The sequence below is a fragment of the Bipolaris oryzae genome, assembly GCF_000523455.1.
Source record: "Bipolaris oryzae ATCC 44560 unplaced genomic scaffold scaffold_110, whole genome shotgun sequence".
NCBI classification, from domain to species: domain Eukaryota; kingdom Fungi; phylum Ascomycota; class Dothideomycetes; order Pleosporales; family Pleosporaceae; genus Bipolaris; species Bipolaris oryzae.
In genome coordinates this window covers 20366-39475 of record NW_006911386.1, presented here as the reverse complement: position 1 = coordinate 39475, position 19110 = coordinate 20366, and the positions used below count along the sequence as shown (strand labels likewise).

The 19110-nt window shown below is 50.5% G+C and overlaps 8 protein-coding genes across 8 annotated transcripts; 2 read left to right on the top strand and 6 right to left on the bottom strand.

Annotated features, from left to right (window-relative positions):
• Positions 1 to 1963: 1963 nt before the first annotated feature.
• On the top strand, positions 1964 to 2770 carry COCMIDRAFT_76540 (uncharacterized protein; the record flags this gene model as incomplete). The annotated part of the gene is made up of 1 exon (XM_007691834.1): positions 1964 to 2770. A coding segment is annotated over one exon (807 nt), but the record flags the coding sequence as incomplete, so codon positions are not given.
• Positions 2771 to 5136: 2366 nt separating this feature from the next.
• On the bottom strand, positions 5137 to 6685 carry COCMIDRAFT_100745 (uncharacterized protein; the record flags this gene model as incomplete). The annotated part of the gene is made up of 5 exons (XM_007691833.1): positions 5137 to 6001; positions 6053 to 6188; positions 6244 to 6358; positions 6577 to 6591; positions 6662 to 6685. 5 exons carry the CDS (start codon positions 6683 to 6685, stop codon positions 5137 to 5139), a joined length of 1155 nt encoding a protein of 384 aa, XP_007690023.1.
• Positions 6686 to 7465: 780 nt separating this feature from the next.
• COCMIDRAFT_100796 (uncharacterized protein) lies at positions 7466 to 8555 on the bottom strand (the record flags this gene model as incomplete). The annotated part of the gene is made up of 2 exons (XM_007691832.1): positions 7466 to 8104; positions 8166 to 8555. The coding sequence occupies 2 exons, from the start codon at positions 8553 to 8555 to the stop codon at positions 7466 to 7468; spliced, it is 1029 nt and encodes a 342-aa protein (XP_007690022.1).
• Positions 8556 to 9291: 736 nt separating this feature from the next.
• COCMIDRAFT_100721 (uncharacterized protein) lies at positions 9292 to 10527 on the bottom strand (the record flags this gene model as incomplete). The annotated part of the gene is made up of 3 exons (XM_007691831.1): positions 9292 to 9481; positions 9606 to 10395; positions 10491 to 10527. The coding sequence occupies 3 exons, from the start codon at positions 10525 to 10527 to the stop codon at positions 9292 to 9294; spliced, it is 1017 nt and encodes a 338-aa protein (XP_007690021.1).
• Positions 10528 to 12141: 1614 nt separating this feature from the next.
• COCMIDRAFT_100757 (uncharacterized protein) lies at positions 12142 to 13313 on the bottom strand (the record flags this gene model as incomplete). Its single annotated transcript, XM_007691830.1, has 2 exons — positions 12142 to 13122; positions 13179 to 13313. 2 exons carry the CDS (start codon positions 13311 to 13313, stop codon positions 12142 to 12144), a joined length of 1116 nt encoding a protein of 371 aa, XP_007690020.1.
• Positions 13314 to 13718: 405 nt separating this feature from the next.
• COCMIDRAFT_100762 (uncharacterized protein) lies at positions 13719 to 14851 on the bottom strand (the record flags this gene model as incomplete). The annotated part of the gene is made up of 4 exons (XM_007691829.1): positions 13719 to 13918; positions 14023 to 14494; positions 14629 to 14729; positions 14779 to 14851. The coding sequence occupies 4 exons, from the start codon at positions 14849 to 14851 to the stop codon at positions 13719 to 13721; spliced, it is 846 nt and encodes a 281-aa protein (XP_007690019.1).
• Positions 14852 to 16039: 1188 nt separating this feature from the next.
• COCMIDRAFT_100776 (uncharacterized protein) lies at positions 16040 to 17486 on the top strand (the record flags this gene model as incomplete). The annotated part of the gene is made up of 2 exons (XM_007691828.1): positions 16040 to 16990; positions 17223 to 17486. The coding sequence occupies 2 exons, from the start codon at positions 16040 to 16042 to the stop codon at positions 17484 to 17486; spliced, it is 1215 nt and encodes a 404-aa protein (XP_007690018.1).
• Positions 17487 to 18041: 555 nt separating this feature from the next.
• COCMIDRAFT_100727 (uncharacterized protein) lies at positions 18042 to 18736 on the bottom strand (the record flags this gene model as incomplete). Its single annotated transcript, XM_007691827.1, has 2 exons — positions 18042 to 18501; positions 18555 to 18736. 2 exons carry the CDS (start codon positions 18734 to 18736, stop codon positions 18042 to 18044), a joined length of 642 nt encoding a protein of 213 aa, XP_007690017.1.
• Between the last annotated feature and the right edge of the window lie 374 nt (positions 18737 to 19110).

The following is a 19110-nucleotide window of genomic DNA, read 5'->3' as shown; positions in this document are numbered from 1 at the left end:
TCTTTCTAGATTACAATGCATGACGTAGCGTAGGGTTGTACCCTACATGAGAAAGACGACTCTTTGCGTAAAGGCAGTAGTGCAACAAAAAGAGCACTAGAATGTTCTTTGTTGCTATGCTATCTGGTTCCACGCACCTTTCTGTTAGTCCTAGAACTACAGAAGGAAAGGAGTGCACAAAGCATTGGTGTATTCGTAAAAGTTCATTGGCGTACAGCTGCTCGCCCAAAGCCAGAACAGATCAAGAGGACGCGCCATGCGTTCCGCACGTGATTGGGATTATCGTACGTAAGAGGCCCAGACATCAACGCCACATGTAACATAGAGGACAAAGGGCTTCATTCGGCGTACGAAACAGCTATTTTCATACCCATTCGCTTGTTGTAGCTTTCCGCTCATACAGGAGGAGCTGTTCCGAAGTTGCATAACTTTGTTTCCAGTATTCCAGCAGCACTCATGCGCATCGTGACCAGACACATTGGCGGACCGATTTTGCATAGAGTCTCCGCCGGGCAAAGGGTTGCTCTCGGAAAAACGTCCGTTGAGGTTGGGTGCTTGGCGGGGGAGTTGGGGAGTTGCACGTGCCTGAATCGCCAAAGCACGTGTTTGCCAAGAGAGTGACTAAGGCGTGCGTCTCACCGTGGTCCTCACCAACCACCAGTGCCCCATCTTTCGTTCTCCACCAGCACGCTCTCCGCATCCTTCGCGCGCACCAACAGCCGCAAACGATCAGCTCAGGCCGGGTCGTGTGCATACCGGTGGCAGAACCCTAACCACATGTTGGTTTAGTCATCTATGAAACTGACGATGCGACACCAAACTCAATTTTATGCCCAAAACGGCTACAACCTGGTCCCTAGCTGCACGTTTTCGTGCATCACCATTTGTAAACACACAGCCAACCTTATTTGACCGCCACCCTGATCTTCGCTTACACAGGTGTTCCGCACTCACCGGACAATCGTGACTCGTCTTCATTGCGGCTGACGGCGCCCGTCGCTGCTTGCTGCATTGTCCGAATGTAGTTGCGCACTTCAACACCAACTAGGGCGACTGTCTCTTTACACCTTCACCGCTATGTACGGATTAGCAGCCTGAGAACCAAAAACATTTCAATCACTGTGGGCCTTGTGCCTGTTTCGCAATAGTCTTCCTGTTGCGGCCTGCATGGAATCCTACAGCCTAAGCCACTTTCCGTTTCACAACACGATATCGCAGGCGTTATAGAGAGTCATTTGAGTTACCCGCCAAGCTTTGATATGTACACTAGTAGATGCTTAGTTATCGCAGGTCTCGAACTGCCTACCTGTCCAACCAATGGCGACCAGTCCACTGCTCCACAGTATACCCAAAAAAGACACTGATCAGCTTCGGTCTTACCCGTCTTCCGTGGATGCAGCCTTCCTATAGCGTTTTCTTACAACCCAACGTCTCATCACTGGCTACTAGTATCACCCATTGCTCGGGTTTGGCGAGACTAGTCTGGGCTTGCCGTGGCGGAGGCGCCGCTAATTCCAGGCTATGAGTTTGCAACACTTGTTTCCCGAGGCCGCTCTTGCCTCAATGGCGTTTCGCGATCTTGTTCTTAGCACCTGTATTAACACTAGAGTTGTTTTTGGAGTTTGTTCACAGTTTTGAAACCTGGACGTAGGACCGTCGCACGTCTTGGCCAAACCGGAGTGCCTCACTAGGGCGGGACCAGGCATGGCCGGGGCAAGTTAGGCCTTTGACAGTCCATGTGTGTTTAGAGACTATGGCTTCCAAAGTTGTATAAAGACTGACAGTGCCGCCGCTGAAGAAGGGCATCCAGCATCAAAGGTTCCCAACCAAAGCAACTACAGTAATAACTACTTTTCCATTCTACTTAATACCCTTTACTTTACTTTCTAATCTTACTCTGACCGGTTCAGACATCTTTTTTAAATCACTCAAAATGTACTTCTCCAAGACCTCCTTTGTTTCCTTCAGCCTTTTGGCTTCTTCCTCGCTCGTGGCTGGCCACGGAGCTATCATCGCCGCCACTGGTAATGCAGGTGGTGCCGGCTCTGCCATCGGTGTCGACCCCAACACTCCTCGTGACGGTACCAACCGCAACCCCTTCCAGCAAGATTCTACCCGCTTCCGTGGCGATGCCGCAGCCACTTGCGGTGAGACTCTTGGTGGAGGTGCCAACGACATCCAGGCTGGTACTGCCCAGGTCATGCAACTCAACGGCCCTACCCTTCCTCAAGTCACTGCCGGTGGTCAAGTCATGATGACTGTCCACCAAGTCAACTCCGACGGTGCTGGTCCTTACACTTGCATGATCGACGCCACCGGTACCGGTACCGCATGGCAACCCATGACTGTCACCCAGAACCTTCCCGGTAACGCTCGTGGCCGCAACAAGGACACCCAATTGCAAGATCAGCCTCTTACTGCCACTGTCCCCGCTGGCATGCAGTGCACTGGTACCGTCGCTGGACAGACTAACGTCTGCATGGTCCGTTGCCAGAACCCTGCTCGTGCTGGACCTTTCGGTGGCTGTGTGCCTGTCCAGATGGCTGGTGCTGCCGCTGCCGCTCCCGCCGCTGGTGCTGCCACTGCCGGTACCGCTGCTCCTGCTGCCGGTGCCGCTACCGCTGGCACTGCCGCTCCTGTTGCTGGTGCCGCCACCGCTGGTACCGCTGCTCCTGCTACCGCTGGCACTGCTACTGGTGCTACCACTGGCACCGCCGGTACTGCCGCTGGTGTTGCCGGAGCCGCCGCACCTGCTACCGCTGGCACTGCTGGAACCGTTGGCACTGCCGGAACTGCTGGAACTGCTGCCGCCCCCGTCGCTGGTGCTGGTGTCGCTACTGGTGCCACTGGTGCCACTGGTGCTACCGGCGCTGCAACTGGCGCAACTGCTCCTGTTGCTGGTGCCGCTGCCCGCAAGCGCGAGGCTGCCCGCAAGCAAAAGACCCAGCCTGCTCTTACCAACGACGACCAGGAGGAGGAGGTTGACCTCGTCGGTGACGATCGCGACTAAGTTGCTCACCTACCTGCATCTTCCAAGTCAATGACGAATCAATCAAACGGCGTCTCTCCGATACGATCATGACCTCGAGCCTGGAAGAATCCTCTGGGTTGTATCCAACTCTTAATCACGAACGAACGAACACTTAATACCAAAATATGGGGGGAGGGAGAGATGAGAAAGATGTATACAATAATGGCCGAAAACACATACAAAACTAACGGGTGGGGTGAAGGTGTATTTTTTTTCCTTTTCCTTTTATTCTTTTTCCCTTTCCGATAATCATCTGAGCTGTGCTCGTGTGAAGGAAAGGGATCTGGGGGGGAATGAGAAGGGGAGAGAGAGAGGTAGTATGGGAATGCTTGCTAAAAACTGGTTATTTTACTGTGGTTTGCCTTGGGCTTGGGAACCCGAGTCTGATTACGCTCCTTAATTGTAGAGGTCTACGTAGGACTCCCTCTGGTTTGTTTTTACTCAGTAGATAAAATCGCTGGAGGGATTGTAGATGTGCTATAATACATATATTTTTTAACATAAATATGTCTTCGACCCTTTTGACTTGTGATGACTTCTTCTTCTTCTTCGCCTTTGCTCTTCTTGCGAGCTTTGGGAAAACCAAAATAGCTGGCTGAAAGGTGCACCTTACTACAGCCATGCAGCTCCTCAATGATGCTAACACTATGCACTGCGCAGCTATACAAACTCAATAAATAAATAAATAAATAAATAAATAAATAAACAACAATCTACCAAGTAAACCTTCCCTCACTTTCGCAGATGTCACAACCCTACCCCATAGCAACCTTTTCCGTAATACTGCGCCAATATTACATGCCACTCCCCCATCCCCCCCGCCCCCGCAACATCTGCCTCACAAATCAGGCAAGTGAAGTCCATCTAAGCTTTTTTTTCCCTTGGTATTACTATTCCTCCCAGGGGTTGGGTGGAAAAAATCCCCACGCTAGTACCACCAGCCCCGTGTCCCGCATCCGTCTGAACCCATGCTCTCTCTCTCTCTCTCTCCCAATTTCTGAAACACTGTGTAATTTATTTTCTTCTTTTTTTTTGTCTACAATGTTCTGCACCGCCACAGTAATGCATGTTATGCGTCATGGGGGAGATGCTAAAAATAAAGGCAAGGGGGCAAGGGGGGAAGGAAAGAAGACATGGGTGCTCGGGTGTGTGTGTGTGTGGAGGGGGAGATGCGTTGCAGTGCTGTTTCAGGCATTTTTTGACTTCCGATTTTTTTTGGGAGATCGGGAGTGATGTGCGATTTGATATATACAGGGGGGGTGGAGGGACGCATAATATAGGATGACAGATAAGATAAAGTGATTTGTTGCTGAGAGCGGAATGTGAGGAAGGGGGAACGGATAGTCGGGGTTTGTTGTGTGGGTTGTAAAGGGGCGGAAGCGGACAACAATGGGTGTGGATGGATGTGTTTCAGAAACACAAAAGTGACGCGAAACGGGGAATCTAAGAATATATACAGACAGCAGCGGGATTTGAAATGTGTGTGGGATTGCTGACACAATGTGTAAGTGACAGGCAGGTATGATGACGAACGGTGTCAATGTTTTGCAAGTATCAAAGGCGGGCCCGGAAAAGTGTGCATTTGTATTCCGCTTTTCTTTGCATTCAACATGTTTCCAAATCAGTGGAATTCCTAGGCTACTTACCTTCATTGAAATACTGCATACTATTATATTATTAAAGATCACCGGATGCAGCCACCTTCTATTGTCAATCCGTTACAACACATCCAACAACACTACACTTGATGACAGTCCACACATCCTCACTTAAACTTCCTTGGCCAAATAAATTTTGCATAGCATGGAATGAACAGTGCGAACGTAGAGTTACCCATTACTTTTTATTTTCATCTTTACAAGTAGATACATACATCATACCCCAAGTCAAATGTCTCCAAGCGCCTACAACAATAACTTCATCAACGCCGTCTCATGCTCATCATCACCTCTACCGCCAACACCTCGCCATGCACCGCCCATCTAATCTCCGGCAGCACACCGTGTCTTGGGATAGAAAAAAAAAGGGAGGAAAGAAAAAGGTATATATCGCTCAAACCATTAGAGCTGGAGTTTTATGACTTGACCTGGAAGCATGGAATGCAATTACTCGCGCATGTTGACGACACAGCGAATGCAGTCACCAGCCTTCATGTCACCAAAGGCCTGGTTGATCTTGTCGAGTGGCTGGCGGTGAGTGATGAACTCGTCGACCTTGAGGTTACCCTGCAGGTAGTCGGATACGAGGCCGGGCAGCTGGCTGCGGCCCTTGACACCACCGAAAGCGCATCCCTTCCATACACGACCAGTGACAAGCTGGAAGGGACGGGTGGAGATCTCCTGACCGGCGGCGGCGACACCAATGATAATGGACTCTCCCCAGCCCTTGTGGCAGGCCTCGAGAGCAGCACGCATGACATTGACGTTACCTGTGCAGTCAAAGGTGTAGTCGCAACCGCCATCGGTCATCTCAATAAGCTTCTCCTGGATGCTCTGGTTGCCGAGCTTGGTGGGGTTGACAAAGTGTGTAGCGCCGAACTTCTTTGCCCACTCCTCCTTGGCGTCGTTGACATCGACTACGATGATCATGCCAGCCTTGTTCTTGGCGGCTCCCTGGATGACGGACAAACCAACACAGCCGGCACCGAAGACAGCAACGTTGGATCCAGCCTCGACACCTCCTCGGCCGGCAGTGATGGTTGCAGCTCCGTAACCGGTGGTGATACCGCAGCCGAGCAGGCAGGTGCGGTCCATGGGGGCGTTCTCAGTAATGGCGACGACTGAGATGTCGGCGACAACGGTATATTGGGAGAAGGTGGATGTGCCCATGAAGTGGAGAAGGTCCTTGCCCTTGCACCTGAAGCGTGATGTGCCGTCAGGCATGACACCCTTTCCTTGTGTGGCACGGATCTTTCCGCAAAGATTGGTCTTGCCGGACTTGCAGAACTTGCACTCCTTGCATTCTGGGGTGCTATCTTGCTGTTAGGTGGGTTTAGGTTATATGTGGGGTAGCTTGACGTACTATAGCGCAACGACGTGGTCGCCTGGCTTTACGTTGGTAACGCCCTCGCCAACTGACTCGACGTAACCGGCACCCTCGTGTCCAAGGACAATGGGGAAAGCACCCTCAGGGTCCTTGCCAGAGAGTGTGTAGGCATCTGTGTGTGTTGTGAGTTGCTGAGGTAGCAGCAGAGGCCAAAGGTTTCAACATACCGGTATGGCAGACACCAGTGTAGTAGATTTGGATACGGACTTCGTGCGCGCGGGGCGGCAGGACCTCGATCTCCTCAATGGAGAGGTCCTTGCCGGCTTCCCAGGCTACTGCAGCCTATCTTTCCGTCAGCAATGACATTTCTATGGTTACAGACTGTGTCGTCATTTGCCGACATCCGCTTCCGACGCGTCTGGTCCGCTAGTACCCGTGGGATTACATGCATGTTACAACACGTCTTGCGGACCCGCATGCCAAGATTCGCGGCCAGCTACGCAGACAGCTGGTGGAGAGGGCGACTGTGCTATCTGGAGGCAATTGATTCTCACACACACCTTGCAGGTAATTGTCTGTTGAGAAAAATGTCAGCTGGTGTATACAGGCGACTTGAGCAAGATAGCTACGTGCGACGGGACGTACCTTTCCAACGGTGTCTGCAGACATTGTGGATTGAGTGTTGAGGTTGTTTGTGTGTCTGAAGAGTGCAAAGCAGCAGCAGCAACAGCGGTAGTTAAATAGCAAGAGGGGAAGAGGGGAAAGGCAAGCTATTACAGCCCCGTAGAGCGGCTCCGGTAGCTTTTATTTGAAGATGTGGGGTCAACTGCGACAAGGCAGCGTCATTCCGCTGCCCCTCCAAGCCCCTCCAAGGCCCATGCCCCTCACTTGCGGGCGCGACTCGGCGCATGTCGCGCGATGCTCGCCCTTTGAGGCTCAAACTCGTAGCTGGCTCGGAAATGCCTGAATGCCTGGCCATTGCGACACGGGCGCTGACTATTGACCGCTGCCGTCCGGGCATCTTAGCCAGATGTGGACATGTTGGTGGTAAGGCCAGCTCGGCAGTCGCGTTGCGGAACTGCTTGCCGCTTCGGGATGACGGACACGACGAGCCAGTGTGTAGATATGCGCCATTCAGCAAAACCTCTCGCACACTACTGCACTCACAAACCGCCGCCCTTTTTCCTTATCAGCTTTGTGGCGCGTGTCATCCTTCTAGACCCAATACCTATCCATCGGCTACTTGGACCAGGAAAAGACCAACCGTGTGGAACTAGTCAGATAATAGCTACATGTCTATGTATGCAGAAAAACGCAATATCTTGGTATCTTCTAACAAACTGCCAATAACTCAGACCTTGCAAATACACCCGATTTGGTGTGCCTCGCTCATCAAACAAACAAACAAAAGAAAACGGCATATTAGTATGTCCTCTGTCCTGCCCTTGCTCATGCTTTTGAACTGCCCGTCGGGGCCTCGTTTTCTTCCTCTAATATCCTGTCTGGTGTCGTTTGCTTGCTACTGCTCACTGACACGTCCTTGCCACTTTTACTCTTGCTTCGCAGCCTTCCCCAACTCACCGTCCTCCTCCTGTTCTTCTCCGGTCCTTTGACTTCGTGACTCCACCTTCTCCTGACTGGCGGTCTTGTCGAATCCAAGCCTATCAAACTGCGGATCTCCGACACTTCGGCGTGACCCCGAGTTGTCTTCATCCTGTGTGCCCATGTGCATTCGCCATTCTCAAACAAGAACTCGCCGCCAACCTGCTTGAAGTCACCGCCCTTGAGCGCCTTCCTGCCCGTGCTGAGGCCCTGGAATATAGACTGTACCGAGTTGATGAGAACGTTGGTCTGCATGTATTGGGGCTTGGCGCCTAGGTTCAGGGTGCGCGTCATGCCTAGGTGGTCGTAGAGCTTGCGCGTTGGATCCGCGTAGATGGGGAAAGGACACCCCGTCGTTTCGGTATACATGGGTATCAGCTCGGGCCGCCCACATCCAATAACCGTGATGAAGGTCGGCGTGGGTAGGGCGAGTAGGTCGTCGGGCGTTATCGATGAGGCAAGCGTGCGCAAGTATTCCTGGCAGTTCTGCGAAGTGTTAGCCAAGTCAAAGGTAACGTTGAATTGAGATAGTGTTGCAGCTACTTACGCCGCAGAAGAAATGTCGAATGAAGATGATGAGCTGCCTCGAAGCGACATGGGGCGCCTGATAGAGTTCCTTGAACGGCCTGCTTTGGCCCTGCGCATCCAGAACCAGCATGTCTGCTACCGCACTCAGCTCCTTCTCCGTTGGTATGTCATTGTTCACGTCGAGTGTGCCCTCGAACTCCTCCTGCTCCCCACCCAACACAGGCGTTTGGCTCGATGGCGAGAATGGTGGTGTGGTATTTTCTGCGACGTCCATTGAGGGCTTGGCATATGCTCCATGTCCAGATTGCGAATGTGGTGGTGAGGGCACCTGTGTTGCGGGTGGTTGTGGCGTAGACGTCATAATGGGTGGAGGGACGGGGGCAGTTGCTTTGGCTTCTGAGGTCTCCATGTTGATTGTAGTAGAAAAAGAAGAGGACGAGGAGTCAAAATAGAAAGTCGACGGCGCAGCTGTGGTAGTTGCGTAGCTGATCAGTGTCCGGAAGCCAGCTGATCCGGAGCTAGAGGGCGTCGGCAGGGGGCGTGGTGCTCTATATACAAAGATTGAATGTCCAAGGTTTATGGCGAACAAGCAGGTGTTTAAAGGGAGGCCTACTAGCAAGCGATTTTATTTATTCATTGGCCATGCGAAACACGGCCACATATGCGACACGGTTCGAGACGCTCGATGCAGGTACACGCAACGACGTCAGCGGCTGTTGCAGCTTGCTATTGGTGCCCGCCGGGGTGCTGGTCTTGTGCGCATCGGGAATAGCGCCATTTGGTGTGGCAGTTGTGTGCATTCGTCCACTCCCCGGGCCACTTATCCAACAATTGCATCTTTTCTACATGCATACACAAACAAAATGAATATCCATCCGGTGAGCCTGTGCGTTGTTGGCAGTGGAGATGCCTTGAAGCCTGACGTGTCTCAGGGTCTCCTCCTATAGGTATCTACGCAGGGTCTGGCGCTAAGCCACGCTCCGGACGGCGCCACTGCCATCATGACAGCCACCCTCACAACACCTTCTCACACACACCGCATCCAAGCAGCCACCGCATCGTGCTTTTGCTGAGCCACTTCACCCATCCAGTAGTTTCTATCTTGCTTTTCTTTTCACATGCACCTCCACCACTTCACCCCACCCCTACACACCATACTCATTCTCTCGCGAAGCTAGCTCCGTCTTGATGCGGTCTAGGACCTCTACGTAGTGCTTGTAGTTGGGGAAATCCACACCTTGGCAGTCCTTCTTCACTTGGCCAGCTTTGACAGCGGCCGCTTTAGCCATTCCAAGGTCGTTTTGGTGCTCACAGACGAGCGCAATATCCAGGTACCTATTCAGAATCAGCCGAGAACTCTGCGAGACCTTCGTAGAGCTCCTGCCGTCACTTTCTACCCTTCTCGTCAAACAAGTGTAAAAACCACCAGGTTGCGAGAATGACTCATATTATTACTTACACAGCAGCCAGTATGGCGGTATAGTCTCCTTCGAGTCCGTGTAGCACGGCTAGTTGAAGCAACTTGTTGACGAATTGGGGCTGCTGGATCCCTTCCAGAAGCATCGCGCCTCGCCACCTACGCGTCTCATGATCTAGTTCTTGGAGTAGGAAGCGCCTTATAGCACTCTGGTGTGCGAAGCTTGTCTCGTCGCTTTCGTCCCCAGTGCAAGCTGGGCAGTCGCAGACGAAGCCATAGTGCTTGAGCTCATATGTCCGGGATGGCTTGTCATGGATCATGTCGCAGTATGATAGTGTGATCTCTTCGCCTACAGCCACGTCATTCATTACATGGATAGTCTCCTTGTTGATGGATGGGTTCCAGGAGAAGCAAGCATTGGGATTGCAAGAATGATTGAATCGTGCTGCATGTGGGAACACAGCTGCACCCTTATCCATTTCCATGCAATTTGTCTGGAAGATGCTCATCCATGTCGCTTCCTTGCCAATTCGAGCCGTGTGTTGCTCCTCAATACGCTGTCGTTCTCTTGGTTCTACGCTACTATGGATTTTAGACGGCCATTGTCTTGGATCCTGGCCATGGCCAGAATGAAGCGAAAAGTAGAGCTTCTTCTGTTCCGCCGTCAATCTTGCAGCGGCATCCTCAATGTCAGATTTTAGATATGCCCCGGATGGTACAGCCAAGAGTGGATCGTCTTCCAAGATACGCGTCCCTCGGGGGATCGGCGCAAGCGCGAAACATCCATAACCTTTTCCAGGAATCTTTCGAATCTCGTAGTATTCGTTTCCCTCTGTACACTGTCAGCCCCGCCCAAATTACCTTTTCTCGATGCTGGTCTGCTCCAGTACTCTTGTTCGTAATGAGATCAAGGGTTTCACTACTTACCAGGAGGCGTCGGAATAGCTCCATCGGATATCGCCATCTTGGAGTTCTCACGAAGTAGAAAACCAGGGCGACTATGAGAGATTTTGAAGTACCAGCCGCTTGCTTGCTCAAGGAGTGAGTGTTTGCTACTCGATGAGGTAGTGGGTGTGAAAGCAAATGTTTGGATGATTGTGTAGGTAGGGACACTGCCGCACTTCACTTTGGCACACTGCGCTATCAACCCTAGGCATCTCTCACCCGTCCTGCAAAGTGAAAATGCTCTGATTGGTTTTACCTTCGTTGACAAATACACGCATGATCCCTGGTCTCCCTCACTCTCCCCATCAAGAGGTCATGTTTTACATTTTAGGCCATTCCGGAGCTGCTTTCCGACCTATATGATTATTCTCTAGGTTTAATATGTGGGCCACTAGTAAGGGAGCAACGCAGGCTAAGGTTACAAACAAGAACTTTACTATATGCAGTGTAGCGGCCGTCGGCATTGCTTGAGAACAGCTCGGCATTTCTCACTGATATTATTAACCCAGCGATAGAGCCATACGAAGACGAGAGTCTGGTCATCAAATTTGGCGTATGCACATACAAAACTTACAATTACCATCGCCGCAAAGCCAAACCACAAACATCTAACAGCACTAAAATCTTACAGTCATTTTGATCGACTGCAGATTCCAACATCGTCCCGAGAGACAGCAGGTATTTGCTAGGACCAACACCGCACATTACGAGCTTAGCTTACTGGTTTTCCGCGCATCCGAGGATTTGCAACCGGACTCGGATCCCGAATCCATAGAGCGTACACGTGTCAGTATGTAAGTAGAGTCAGGGGGTTCTGAAGCCAAGCGCGCGAGCGAAGTAATTCCTTTTCTCATAGTACGTGAAGGACAGTGTTCTAGTGTATCACATGACATCAAGAATAGACACGCAACCCGGACTATATTTATCTCCGCACCATCAAATCAGAAGAGTCAATATGGGTATTCTTCATACTTCCTACCGACATGAAATACCGACATGCCATCCACTCTGACCCCATCCCATCTACCATCCCCCACATCTGCCCTGGTACTCTCCACTTCATCCTTTCCTCGCATCTGACTTTCCATCTTTACTTTGAATACTCATACTCATTCTCAGACTCATACGGTCCACCATGGAAGTCGCATTTTTGATCCTTCCTCTCCTTGACACCCGGCCACTTGATCATGCTAGAGCCGACGCAGTGTCTCTTGCATGTCCACTTGTACTTTAGGTTGACGCAGCCGCATTTGTATTCGACCTGGTAGACTTCGCACATCTTGGTCGCTGGGTTAGAATTTGGATGGGGAGTGTATTGGGGTATTGGGAGGTTTGGGTGGGGTGGTGATAGAGGGAAAGGAGGAGATGTATACAGTAAAGGTGCGTTTACAAGGTGAATGGTGCTGTGGATTCACAGCCAGGGAGGGTTTCATTCATGATCAAGATGGCATTGAATGCTTGAATGAGAGAAGGATTTCTATGGTCATTCTTGGATACCTGAAGAGTTCAACGGGCAAACTTTATTGTCCGCATGCTTCCGTTCAAACAGCAAACATTCACACTGAAGGTTCAACAACCAAGAAATCCTTAGCTCACCGCAATGCCACACCTCCAGCTCGACCCCACACCCTACTCAATGCGTAACCAACCACTCCAAAACCCTCTCCGCAATCTCCTCGTTATTCTTCTCCATAAAAAGCATATGCCCATTCCCCCGAATCCCCACATCCGCCAACTCCAAATCTTGCACCTTTACCCCCGCCTGCCTCAAATACCCAACCGTACAATAATCATACGGTGCATGATAACTCGCCTCCGCCGTAACCAGCAACACGGGCACTTTCGCAAGATTAACCAGCTTCTTCGCCGGCTCTACTTGCATAATACAATCAACATGCTCCGCATCTTTCGCTGGCACAACCACTTTCTCGATAAACGAAGCGTTCGGGCCAGCAGGCGGATCATACGAGACTTCTAAATCGGTAATACCCCAGGCTCGCGCAGGCCCCGATGCAGCGACTCGATTGATAAACGGCGGACCAGCAGGTTCAAGCGCGACTATGCTTTTCGTGAGCTGCGGCCTTGCATCGCCGACACGCCAACCGTACGCGCCCGCCTGACTATGCGTAACAACATGCGCAACCCCAATCTTATCAAGCAGCGCCGTATACGCCTTTGCGTTTTGCGATTCCAGAATCGTCACATTTACCTGGCGCTGGACTTGGGTCGCGTAAAATGTATCAAAAACGGCATCACCAACTTTACCCGTCCCGGGCCACTGCGTGTGCAGTTTGGCCTGCGGCCAGCGCGCGTGCGAGGAGATGGCTGTGAAGAGCGACTCTACGCGCGCGGTGCTGGCGATTTCCAGGGTACCGAGGCCGGGGAACCAAGGGGAGCGGCCGCGAGAGGGCTGGTCGGTTAGGTAGACGGTGTAGCCGTGCGAGAGGAAGAAAGAAGCCCAGCCTGGACGGCCATCGGGGGTTTCGAGGAAGTTTGTGCCTGTTTGGCCGTTTCCGGCGATGAAGACGATGGGGGTGGATTGGGTTTGGTTGGTTGGGGTAAGTTTCTCCACGTAGATTTGGTTGAGCATGTATTGTGCTGTTTCGTTTCCTAGCTACATTTTTTCTTGTTAGAGAGATGTGATGGTGGTTTGGGGTTTACGTTACTTACTGTGAGATTTGCATACTCGCCGCCTACGTAGAAGAACTCGCGACGCGATGCTACCTTCTCAACGTAACCCAATGCAGTGGCTAGAAAGTGCCCGCAGAGCACCAGTACTGTGGTGCTCAGGTGAAATCCTCCCATCTGGTCTTTTGATCAGAGGCTCTTGCTGGACGGTGAAGACTGGCATTGTACGACATTGAAGGTGGGGAAGGGCCGACTGTCGTGTACGGCTATATAATCGTCACTCAAACGAGGGCGCTAAAGCATCTCACTCATATTTGGCCGACCCGCTCATCTTGGCATACGGAAATGTTTGTGTGTAATCCCACGGACTTGAGTTCTGCCAACAAAAGATCACATTGTATCTAGGTTGATTCGGTGCAATGTTTAGCGAAATCCACACGTATCTAGCATGCCGTTCCTCGACCGGAATTCTATATTCCGTGTCACATATACGCTAGGGAGACATCGTTGAGGGAATTCGATTTCATCAAGCCTTCCTATTTGGATGAAACAGTGATGGTCTTCATACGACTCTAGATTGGATCAGTATGTGGCTGGTAGGACACTCAGTCGTCCGCCATCCGTGAGCAAAATATTTCCGTTGATGTAAGCACCCGCTCTGCTCGTCAAGAACAACAAAGCGCCCGCCATATCCTTACGGTCTCCAACTCTTTGCTGTGGAAGGTATTCCCTAGGATAAGACTCTTTGAAATTCATGTCGGCAGTAATCTCGCTTGGGTACACTGCATAAACGTTAGTATATTGCAAAGGCAGCCTCACTAGCTCTCGTGACACTAGCACATTTGGAATCTTCCTGATGAAATAAAGCGAGAAATTTGCAACTTACATCCAGGTGCAAGAACGTTACAACGGATGCCGAATGGCACTAGCCTTGTAGCGAGCTGCTTCGTGATGTGGATAACTGCTGCTTTTGAGCCGGCATATGCGAAGCCCGACATTAGAACACGGCTGAATGCCCCAGCACTGCTGACACAAATGAACTGGCTATCTTGCTCGACATTCTTAGCCTTGTTGCCCTTGTCTAGCAAGTCAAGGAAAGCGACAGCAGTGAAGAAGGCTCCGTTGACATTGACGTTGTATGCCTGGTTGAACTCGTCTGAGTCCCAGTTCCACAGGTACTCTTGCGTTTCCTTGATCGTTGCATCGTCTTTCAGATAGCGCAATGTTGGGCCAATGATGCCGGAGTTTGCAACTACGACGTTGACGTAACCGACTGCCTCAGCGATATGGGCGGCCGCTTCGGCAAGATCCGGCTTCGAAGTCACATCTGCTTTGAAGTAACGGATGTTGCCATGCTTCTACACATATCGATTAGCGAATTTAATGATGATTGCCGGTGGAGTTGAATCGCTGAGGAGGTTTAGAAACGAAAGTAAACAGATACGACAGTGTAACAAGAAGCACCGTCCGATTGTGAAACAACAAAGCTTACCGCTGTAGCCGCAGCCTCTTTCAAAACCTCCAATCGTCGTCCGAGGATGTAGACAATTGCACCGTTAGCCTCCAAGGCTTGAGCAATCATCAAACCGATACCTTTGGATTGGTCAGTCCAGTAAATGACTCAGCGGTCCAGAAGCATTACCTGTCCCTCCGCCAGTGACAACAGCTACCAAGCCTTTGACATTGAAGAGATTGCCCGCTTCGATATCCGCCATTGTGATGTATGTCGACTCAGGAACGAGATTGGTCTACTACCGTACTGGATACAAATATTGACAAAGCTCAGTTGAAAGTGCGGGAGGAATCGGATGCAGATCATGCGGCTGCGCGCCACTACTAGTAAATGACATGCTTTCGCCTGCTGTTGATAGGGCCGAGAGATACCCCGTGCCAACGCATCCGACTTTGCATCCTGGATCCTCATCACATGACAGGGTTATGCTCGTATAAGGATTACTCACATATTTAGAATAAGATCTAAGAGGACGTTTTAAATCTTACAAAACCGGGTTCCGCAAGGAATAGCGGTTCTTGCCTTGAGACTCACTGGCATCGATTTGGTGTCTTATTTGAAAAAATAACAGATTCTCGGTGGTGCCTCAGACTTGGTGTGATGTGCTACGAATCCGCTAGGTACAAATAGGCATCTGCAAATGCCACTTCCTAGGTAGTGAGTGATGCACCAGATCAACCACGGTGAATATGCATCAGTTCTTAACAGTAGTTTTTTCGCGTGATCAAAGACAATTAGATGAATTACGCCAAGCTGACACTGGGCGTGTCTTGGAGTCGTATCACAATCAATACACCATTCTGACCTCACGTGCGATCGCTTAAGTACTCAAAGCAGGCGCTCTCAAGTACCGAAGTCTCTATTATTCAGTAGGGTCTAGAATATCCAAATAAAATCATCGTCTTAGATGTTCGTAGCATATAACTTAGTCCAAATGGACGCTACTTCAAGCTATGTAGTCTGAAGATTAGAAGTAGTGTATGCTCGAAGTGCGGGGTCGGCTAGTGGGCATACTAGTAGCCCGTACACGGATCCGTCTCACTGGTATAGGTTCTCTATCTGGAACAGATCAGAGAGATTAGCGAGATAGCATCCGACACCAGTTCGTTATTGTTTGTGTCGAGGTGTTGCAGCGCGTGGAAGCTGTTCCTAGGACCGAGGTTCGGGCTAGTCAACCCCACGGATGCGAGCTATCTCCGTGTGGGGTAACACCCAAATGGGTAATGCGGGCTACGCGTATCTGCCTAGGTGGCCCAACGCACCGCCACCTTGTCAACACTTGCTCGGCTTCTCTTTCATCCTCTTTGCAGTTCTCTTGGTTACAGGGTGCTTGTTTGTTCATGCCTTGATTGGCAGCACCTAATCCATTCCCTCTATCTTTCAAGCCACCATGGGCCTTTCCCCAATTGAGCGGCTACCCGTCGAGCTCCTACAGCACATATTCATTGGGTCAGACTGCAGCCTTACGTTGCTGCAAACATCTCCATATATCGCAACGCGGCTCTCGTCCGAATACATCTACAACTGTACTTGCGACTACTATCTGACTGAGGTGCATGGCGAGCATAGCAAGCAGTCCGCTGCGCAGACCTATATCTTTGCTTCCAAGTGGATGACATGGGAATTTTTCAAGTCATGGTGTCTGCGGCGATTCGGACCTCGAGGTTGCTTGTGTGACCGCATGCCGGAGGAAGGCTGCTTCGATGCGCAGTGGCCTCCGAACTTCCAGGATGCGACGACCATGGTCTTTTCACGAAGCCATTTACCGCGCCTTGCTTTTGTCAAAGGCCGTTTACCAAGAAAACTGCTGCAAGGGCCATGGTCTCCGGATAAGATTGAGTTTCTGCGGTTCTTGCTGTGGACTACAAGCATGAATGTTGATTGGTGTAACCCCGAGATGGCTCAGTTGGCCGTCCAAGGCAGGCTCCAGGCGATGAAGGAACGAAAGTTGGAGGCAGTAGAGCTGTTCAATAACAATAGGCGACTAGGGAAACGACCCAGCTTGGAAACAGTGCATTTTGCTGTCGTGGAAGCTGGTTGCGATCGCTCTATCGTGTACGATACGTTGGAGGGAGCGAATATGTGGAATCATACTACTGATTCCCATTATGCTGAAGCGTTGCACAAATGGTGTGATGACCAAATAGCAGCCGGTAGTCGAAAGGGCTTATGGCTGCGCAAAAAGCTGGAAGAGTCCCTGGTTCTAAGAAAAGGGGACACTGCAAATGAATACGACCCAGGGAAGGCGTATCCGCGAAAATCATGTCTGACCACTGAGACTGAGGACTATGATGGTGGACCAGATGATCAGTTGATAGTCAATGAGCTTGAGTGGAACAAGGTACGTTGGTATTTCTTTTTTCCCGCCATTACAAAGCCTGCATTCCTCCTGGATGGAGCGTTCTACATATGTCCAACAGAACCCCTTGAAGCGTGGATGCCGTAAATAAAAGGCAGAAACATTCCCAAGTGTTAAAGCTTTCCAAGCTGTTGGAATTACATTGCGACAGAATGAAGTCATGGTTCCTTGATTTCCTGCTTGGAAATTGCGCTTAGAGCTAAATATGCTCTAGGTGATACCACAGCGAGGATGGCTCATTGCAAGAGCTACGGGCTACAACTACCAGACTATTAATCATAACCTGAGCTGGCCTGAGATTACTCGGCATCCCGGATACCGCATGTATCGAGGCCCCAACTCACCTCGTCGATTACAATGCTGGGTAGAGCACAGCGGAGCTTCACGAATCATTGACTTGTGGCTAAGTCCACCTGCTTCGCGCGAAAGCACTCCTGAGCTTCGCCAACGCCGGACCTCGTTTAAGTACACTTCTTGAAATGGGAAGAAACGGGGGATGGGAAGTGATCAAGCAAAAATGTATTGTGCTCGTTTATTGGGTACGATGGCTTGAAGCACATTCGAATCCGACCTTGCATTTACACCAAGAACTCGACACAACAAACCAGCTTTTTATTGTAGAATTTTGTCTCATTGCTGCCCAATCACCTTGAATTTCCTTTTATAGTCTAGCAAACATTCTGCTAACACTGCGCTATAGCCCTATCTTCTATTCGGTTGGTTCAGAGTTTCACCATTCCGAAGAACGGGAATTCACGGTGTTACAAGATCTGATCTTGGAGATTACTGGGTACACATCTACGGTCAGCGCCGGTTGTGTAAGGGAAGCTACGGACACACAGTCACAGATGGACACCATTTCTGGCTGGAGATGTGGGTCACGCAGACCAAGCAGCAAACACATCTACAGGGTGAGTGAGCAGTAGAGTTTTGTTACTTCTCGGACTCGGTGGCCTTAGATTTGAGCAAGTTGGTATGATGAACTATAGGGCTTTTGAATTTACTGGCCCAAGAACATGTTTGCGGAACCATACTACAATTTGCTTTTCGCCTCACGGCTTACAAAACCACAAACTGGCCTTATTCTGACCATTTCAACCGTCTCCGTCTTGTTTCCCGCGACCACTCTTTGGAGTTCTGTGAATGCGTCATCATCTTGCAGTACGCCCTCTATGCGCATACTCTTCCCCTCTTTATCTTCCGACACCAGAATTGCGTCAAGTCCCTTTACATTACTCACAGCTTTCTCGAAGACGCTCTCGCAGTCTCTTTTTGGCGTTACGGATTGGTTAGGCTTCGGAGTAACGTTCAGCAGAGCAATAACAGGGGTTGAAGAATTGGACAACGTTGAACCTAGCATCTTCTTATTCACAACAGGACGATTGTGCACTTCAGGGGGCTGAGCAAGAACTTCTCCAGTACCGAATAGTTGAATGAGGTCTAGTACGGGTTTGGCAGCCATATGTGCATCATTTGCCGCTTGGTTTGCGTATCTGGTCTTTGTCAGCATGATCTACAATATTGGTACAATTAGAAAGAAACCTACTCTTCGATCATGTATATCTCATTTTCTGCCTGATCATCGTATGGTAGAGCGCACACATATTGCAATACCTCGGGCTCGTTTGACGTTGTGTAGTCGATGATCTTCTGAAAGGCTTCGATAGCTTTTTGCCGGGTCTGTGTGTCCTTGCATACGAGTCTTGCTATGGTCACAATAGACGTCATTTTGAATCAATGCATCAATCATTGCAAGAAATTACATTGCTCGGAACCAACGGGTTTTATAAAGCATACCAACCCCGCAAGCTCGGAACTGGGAGTCCGAGACTTCGGAATAGGTGACCCGTACCTGCATTCACACTGCGTTGCTGACATACCAATGACTCTAGGTTTGGCACATGACATCTCCTACCAAATAGTATGCAACTATGACTTGCTGTCAACATACCTCCAAACACGATATGCGCCAAAGACAGACCCTCGCGTCACCACGTGAGCTCGCGTATCCTGACGTCACCAACCCATTACCCTTGCACACCACCAGACGCGCCTTCTCTCGTACCCGCCTAACCCTTCAGCTTCCCAAGGTCCAACCAAAC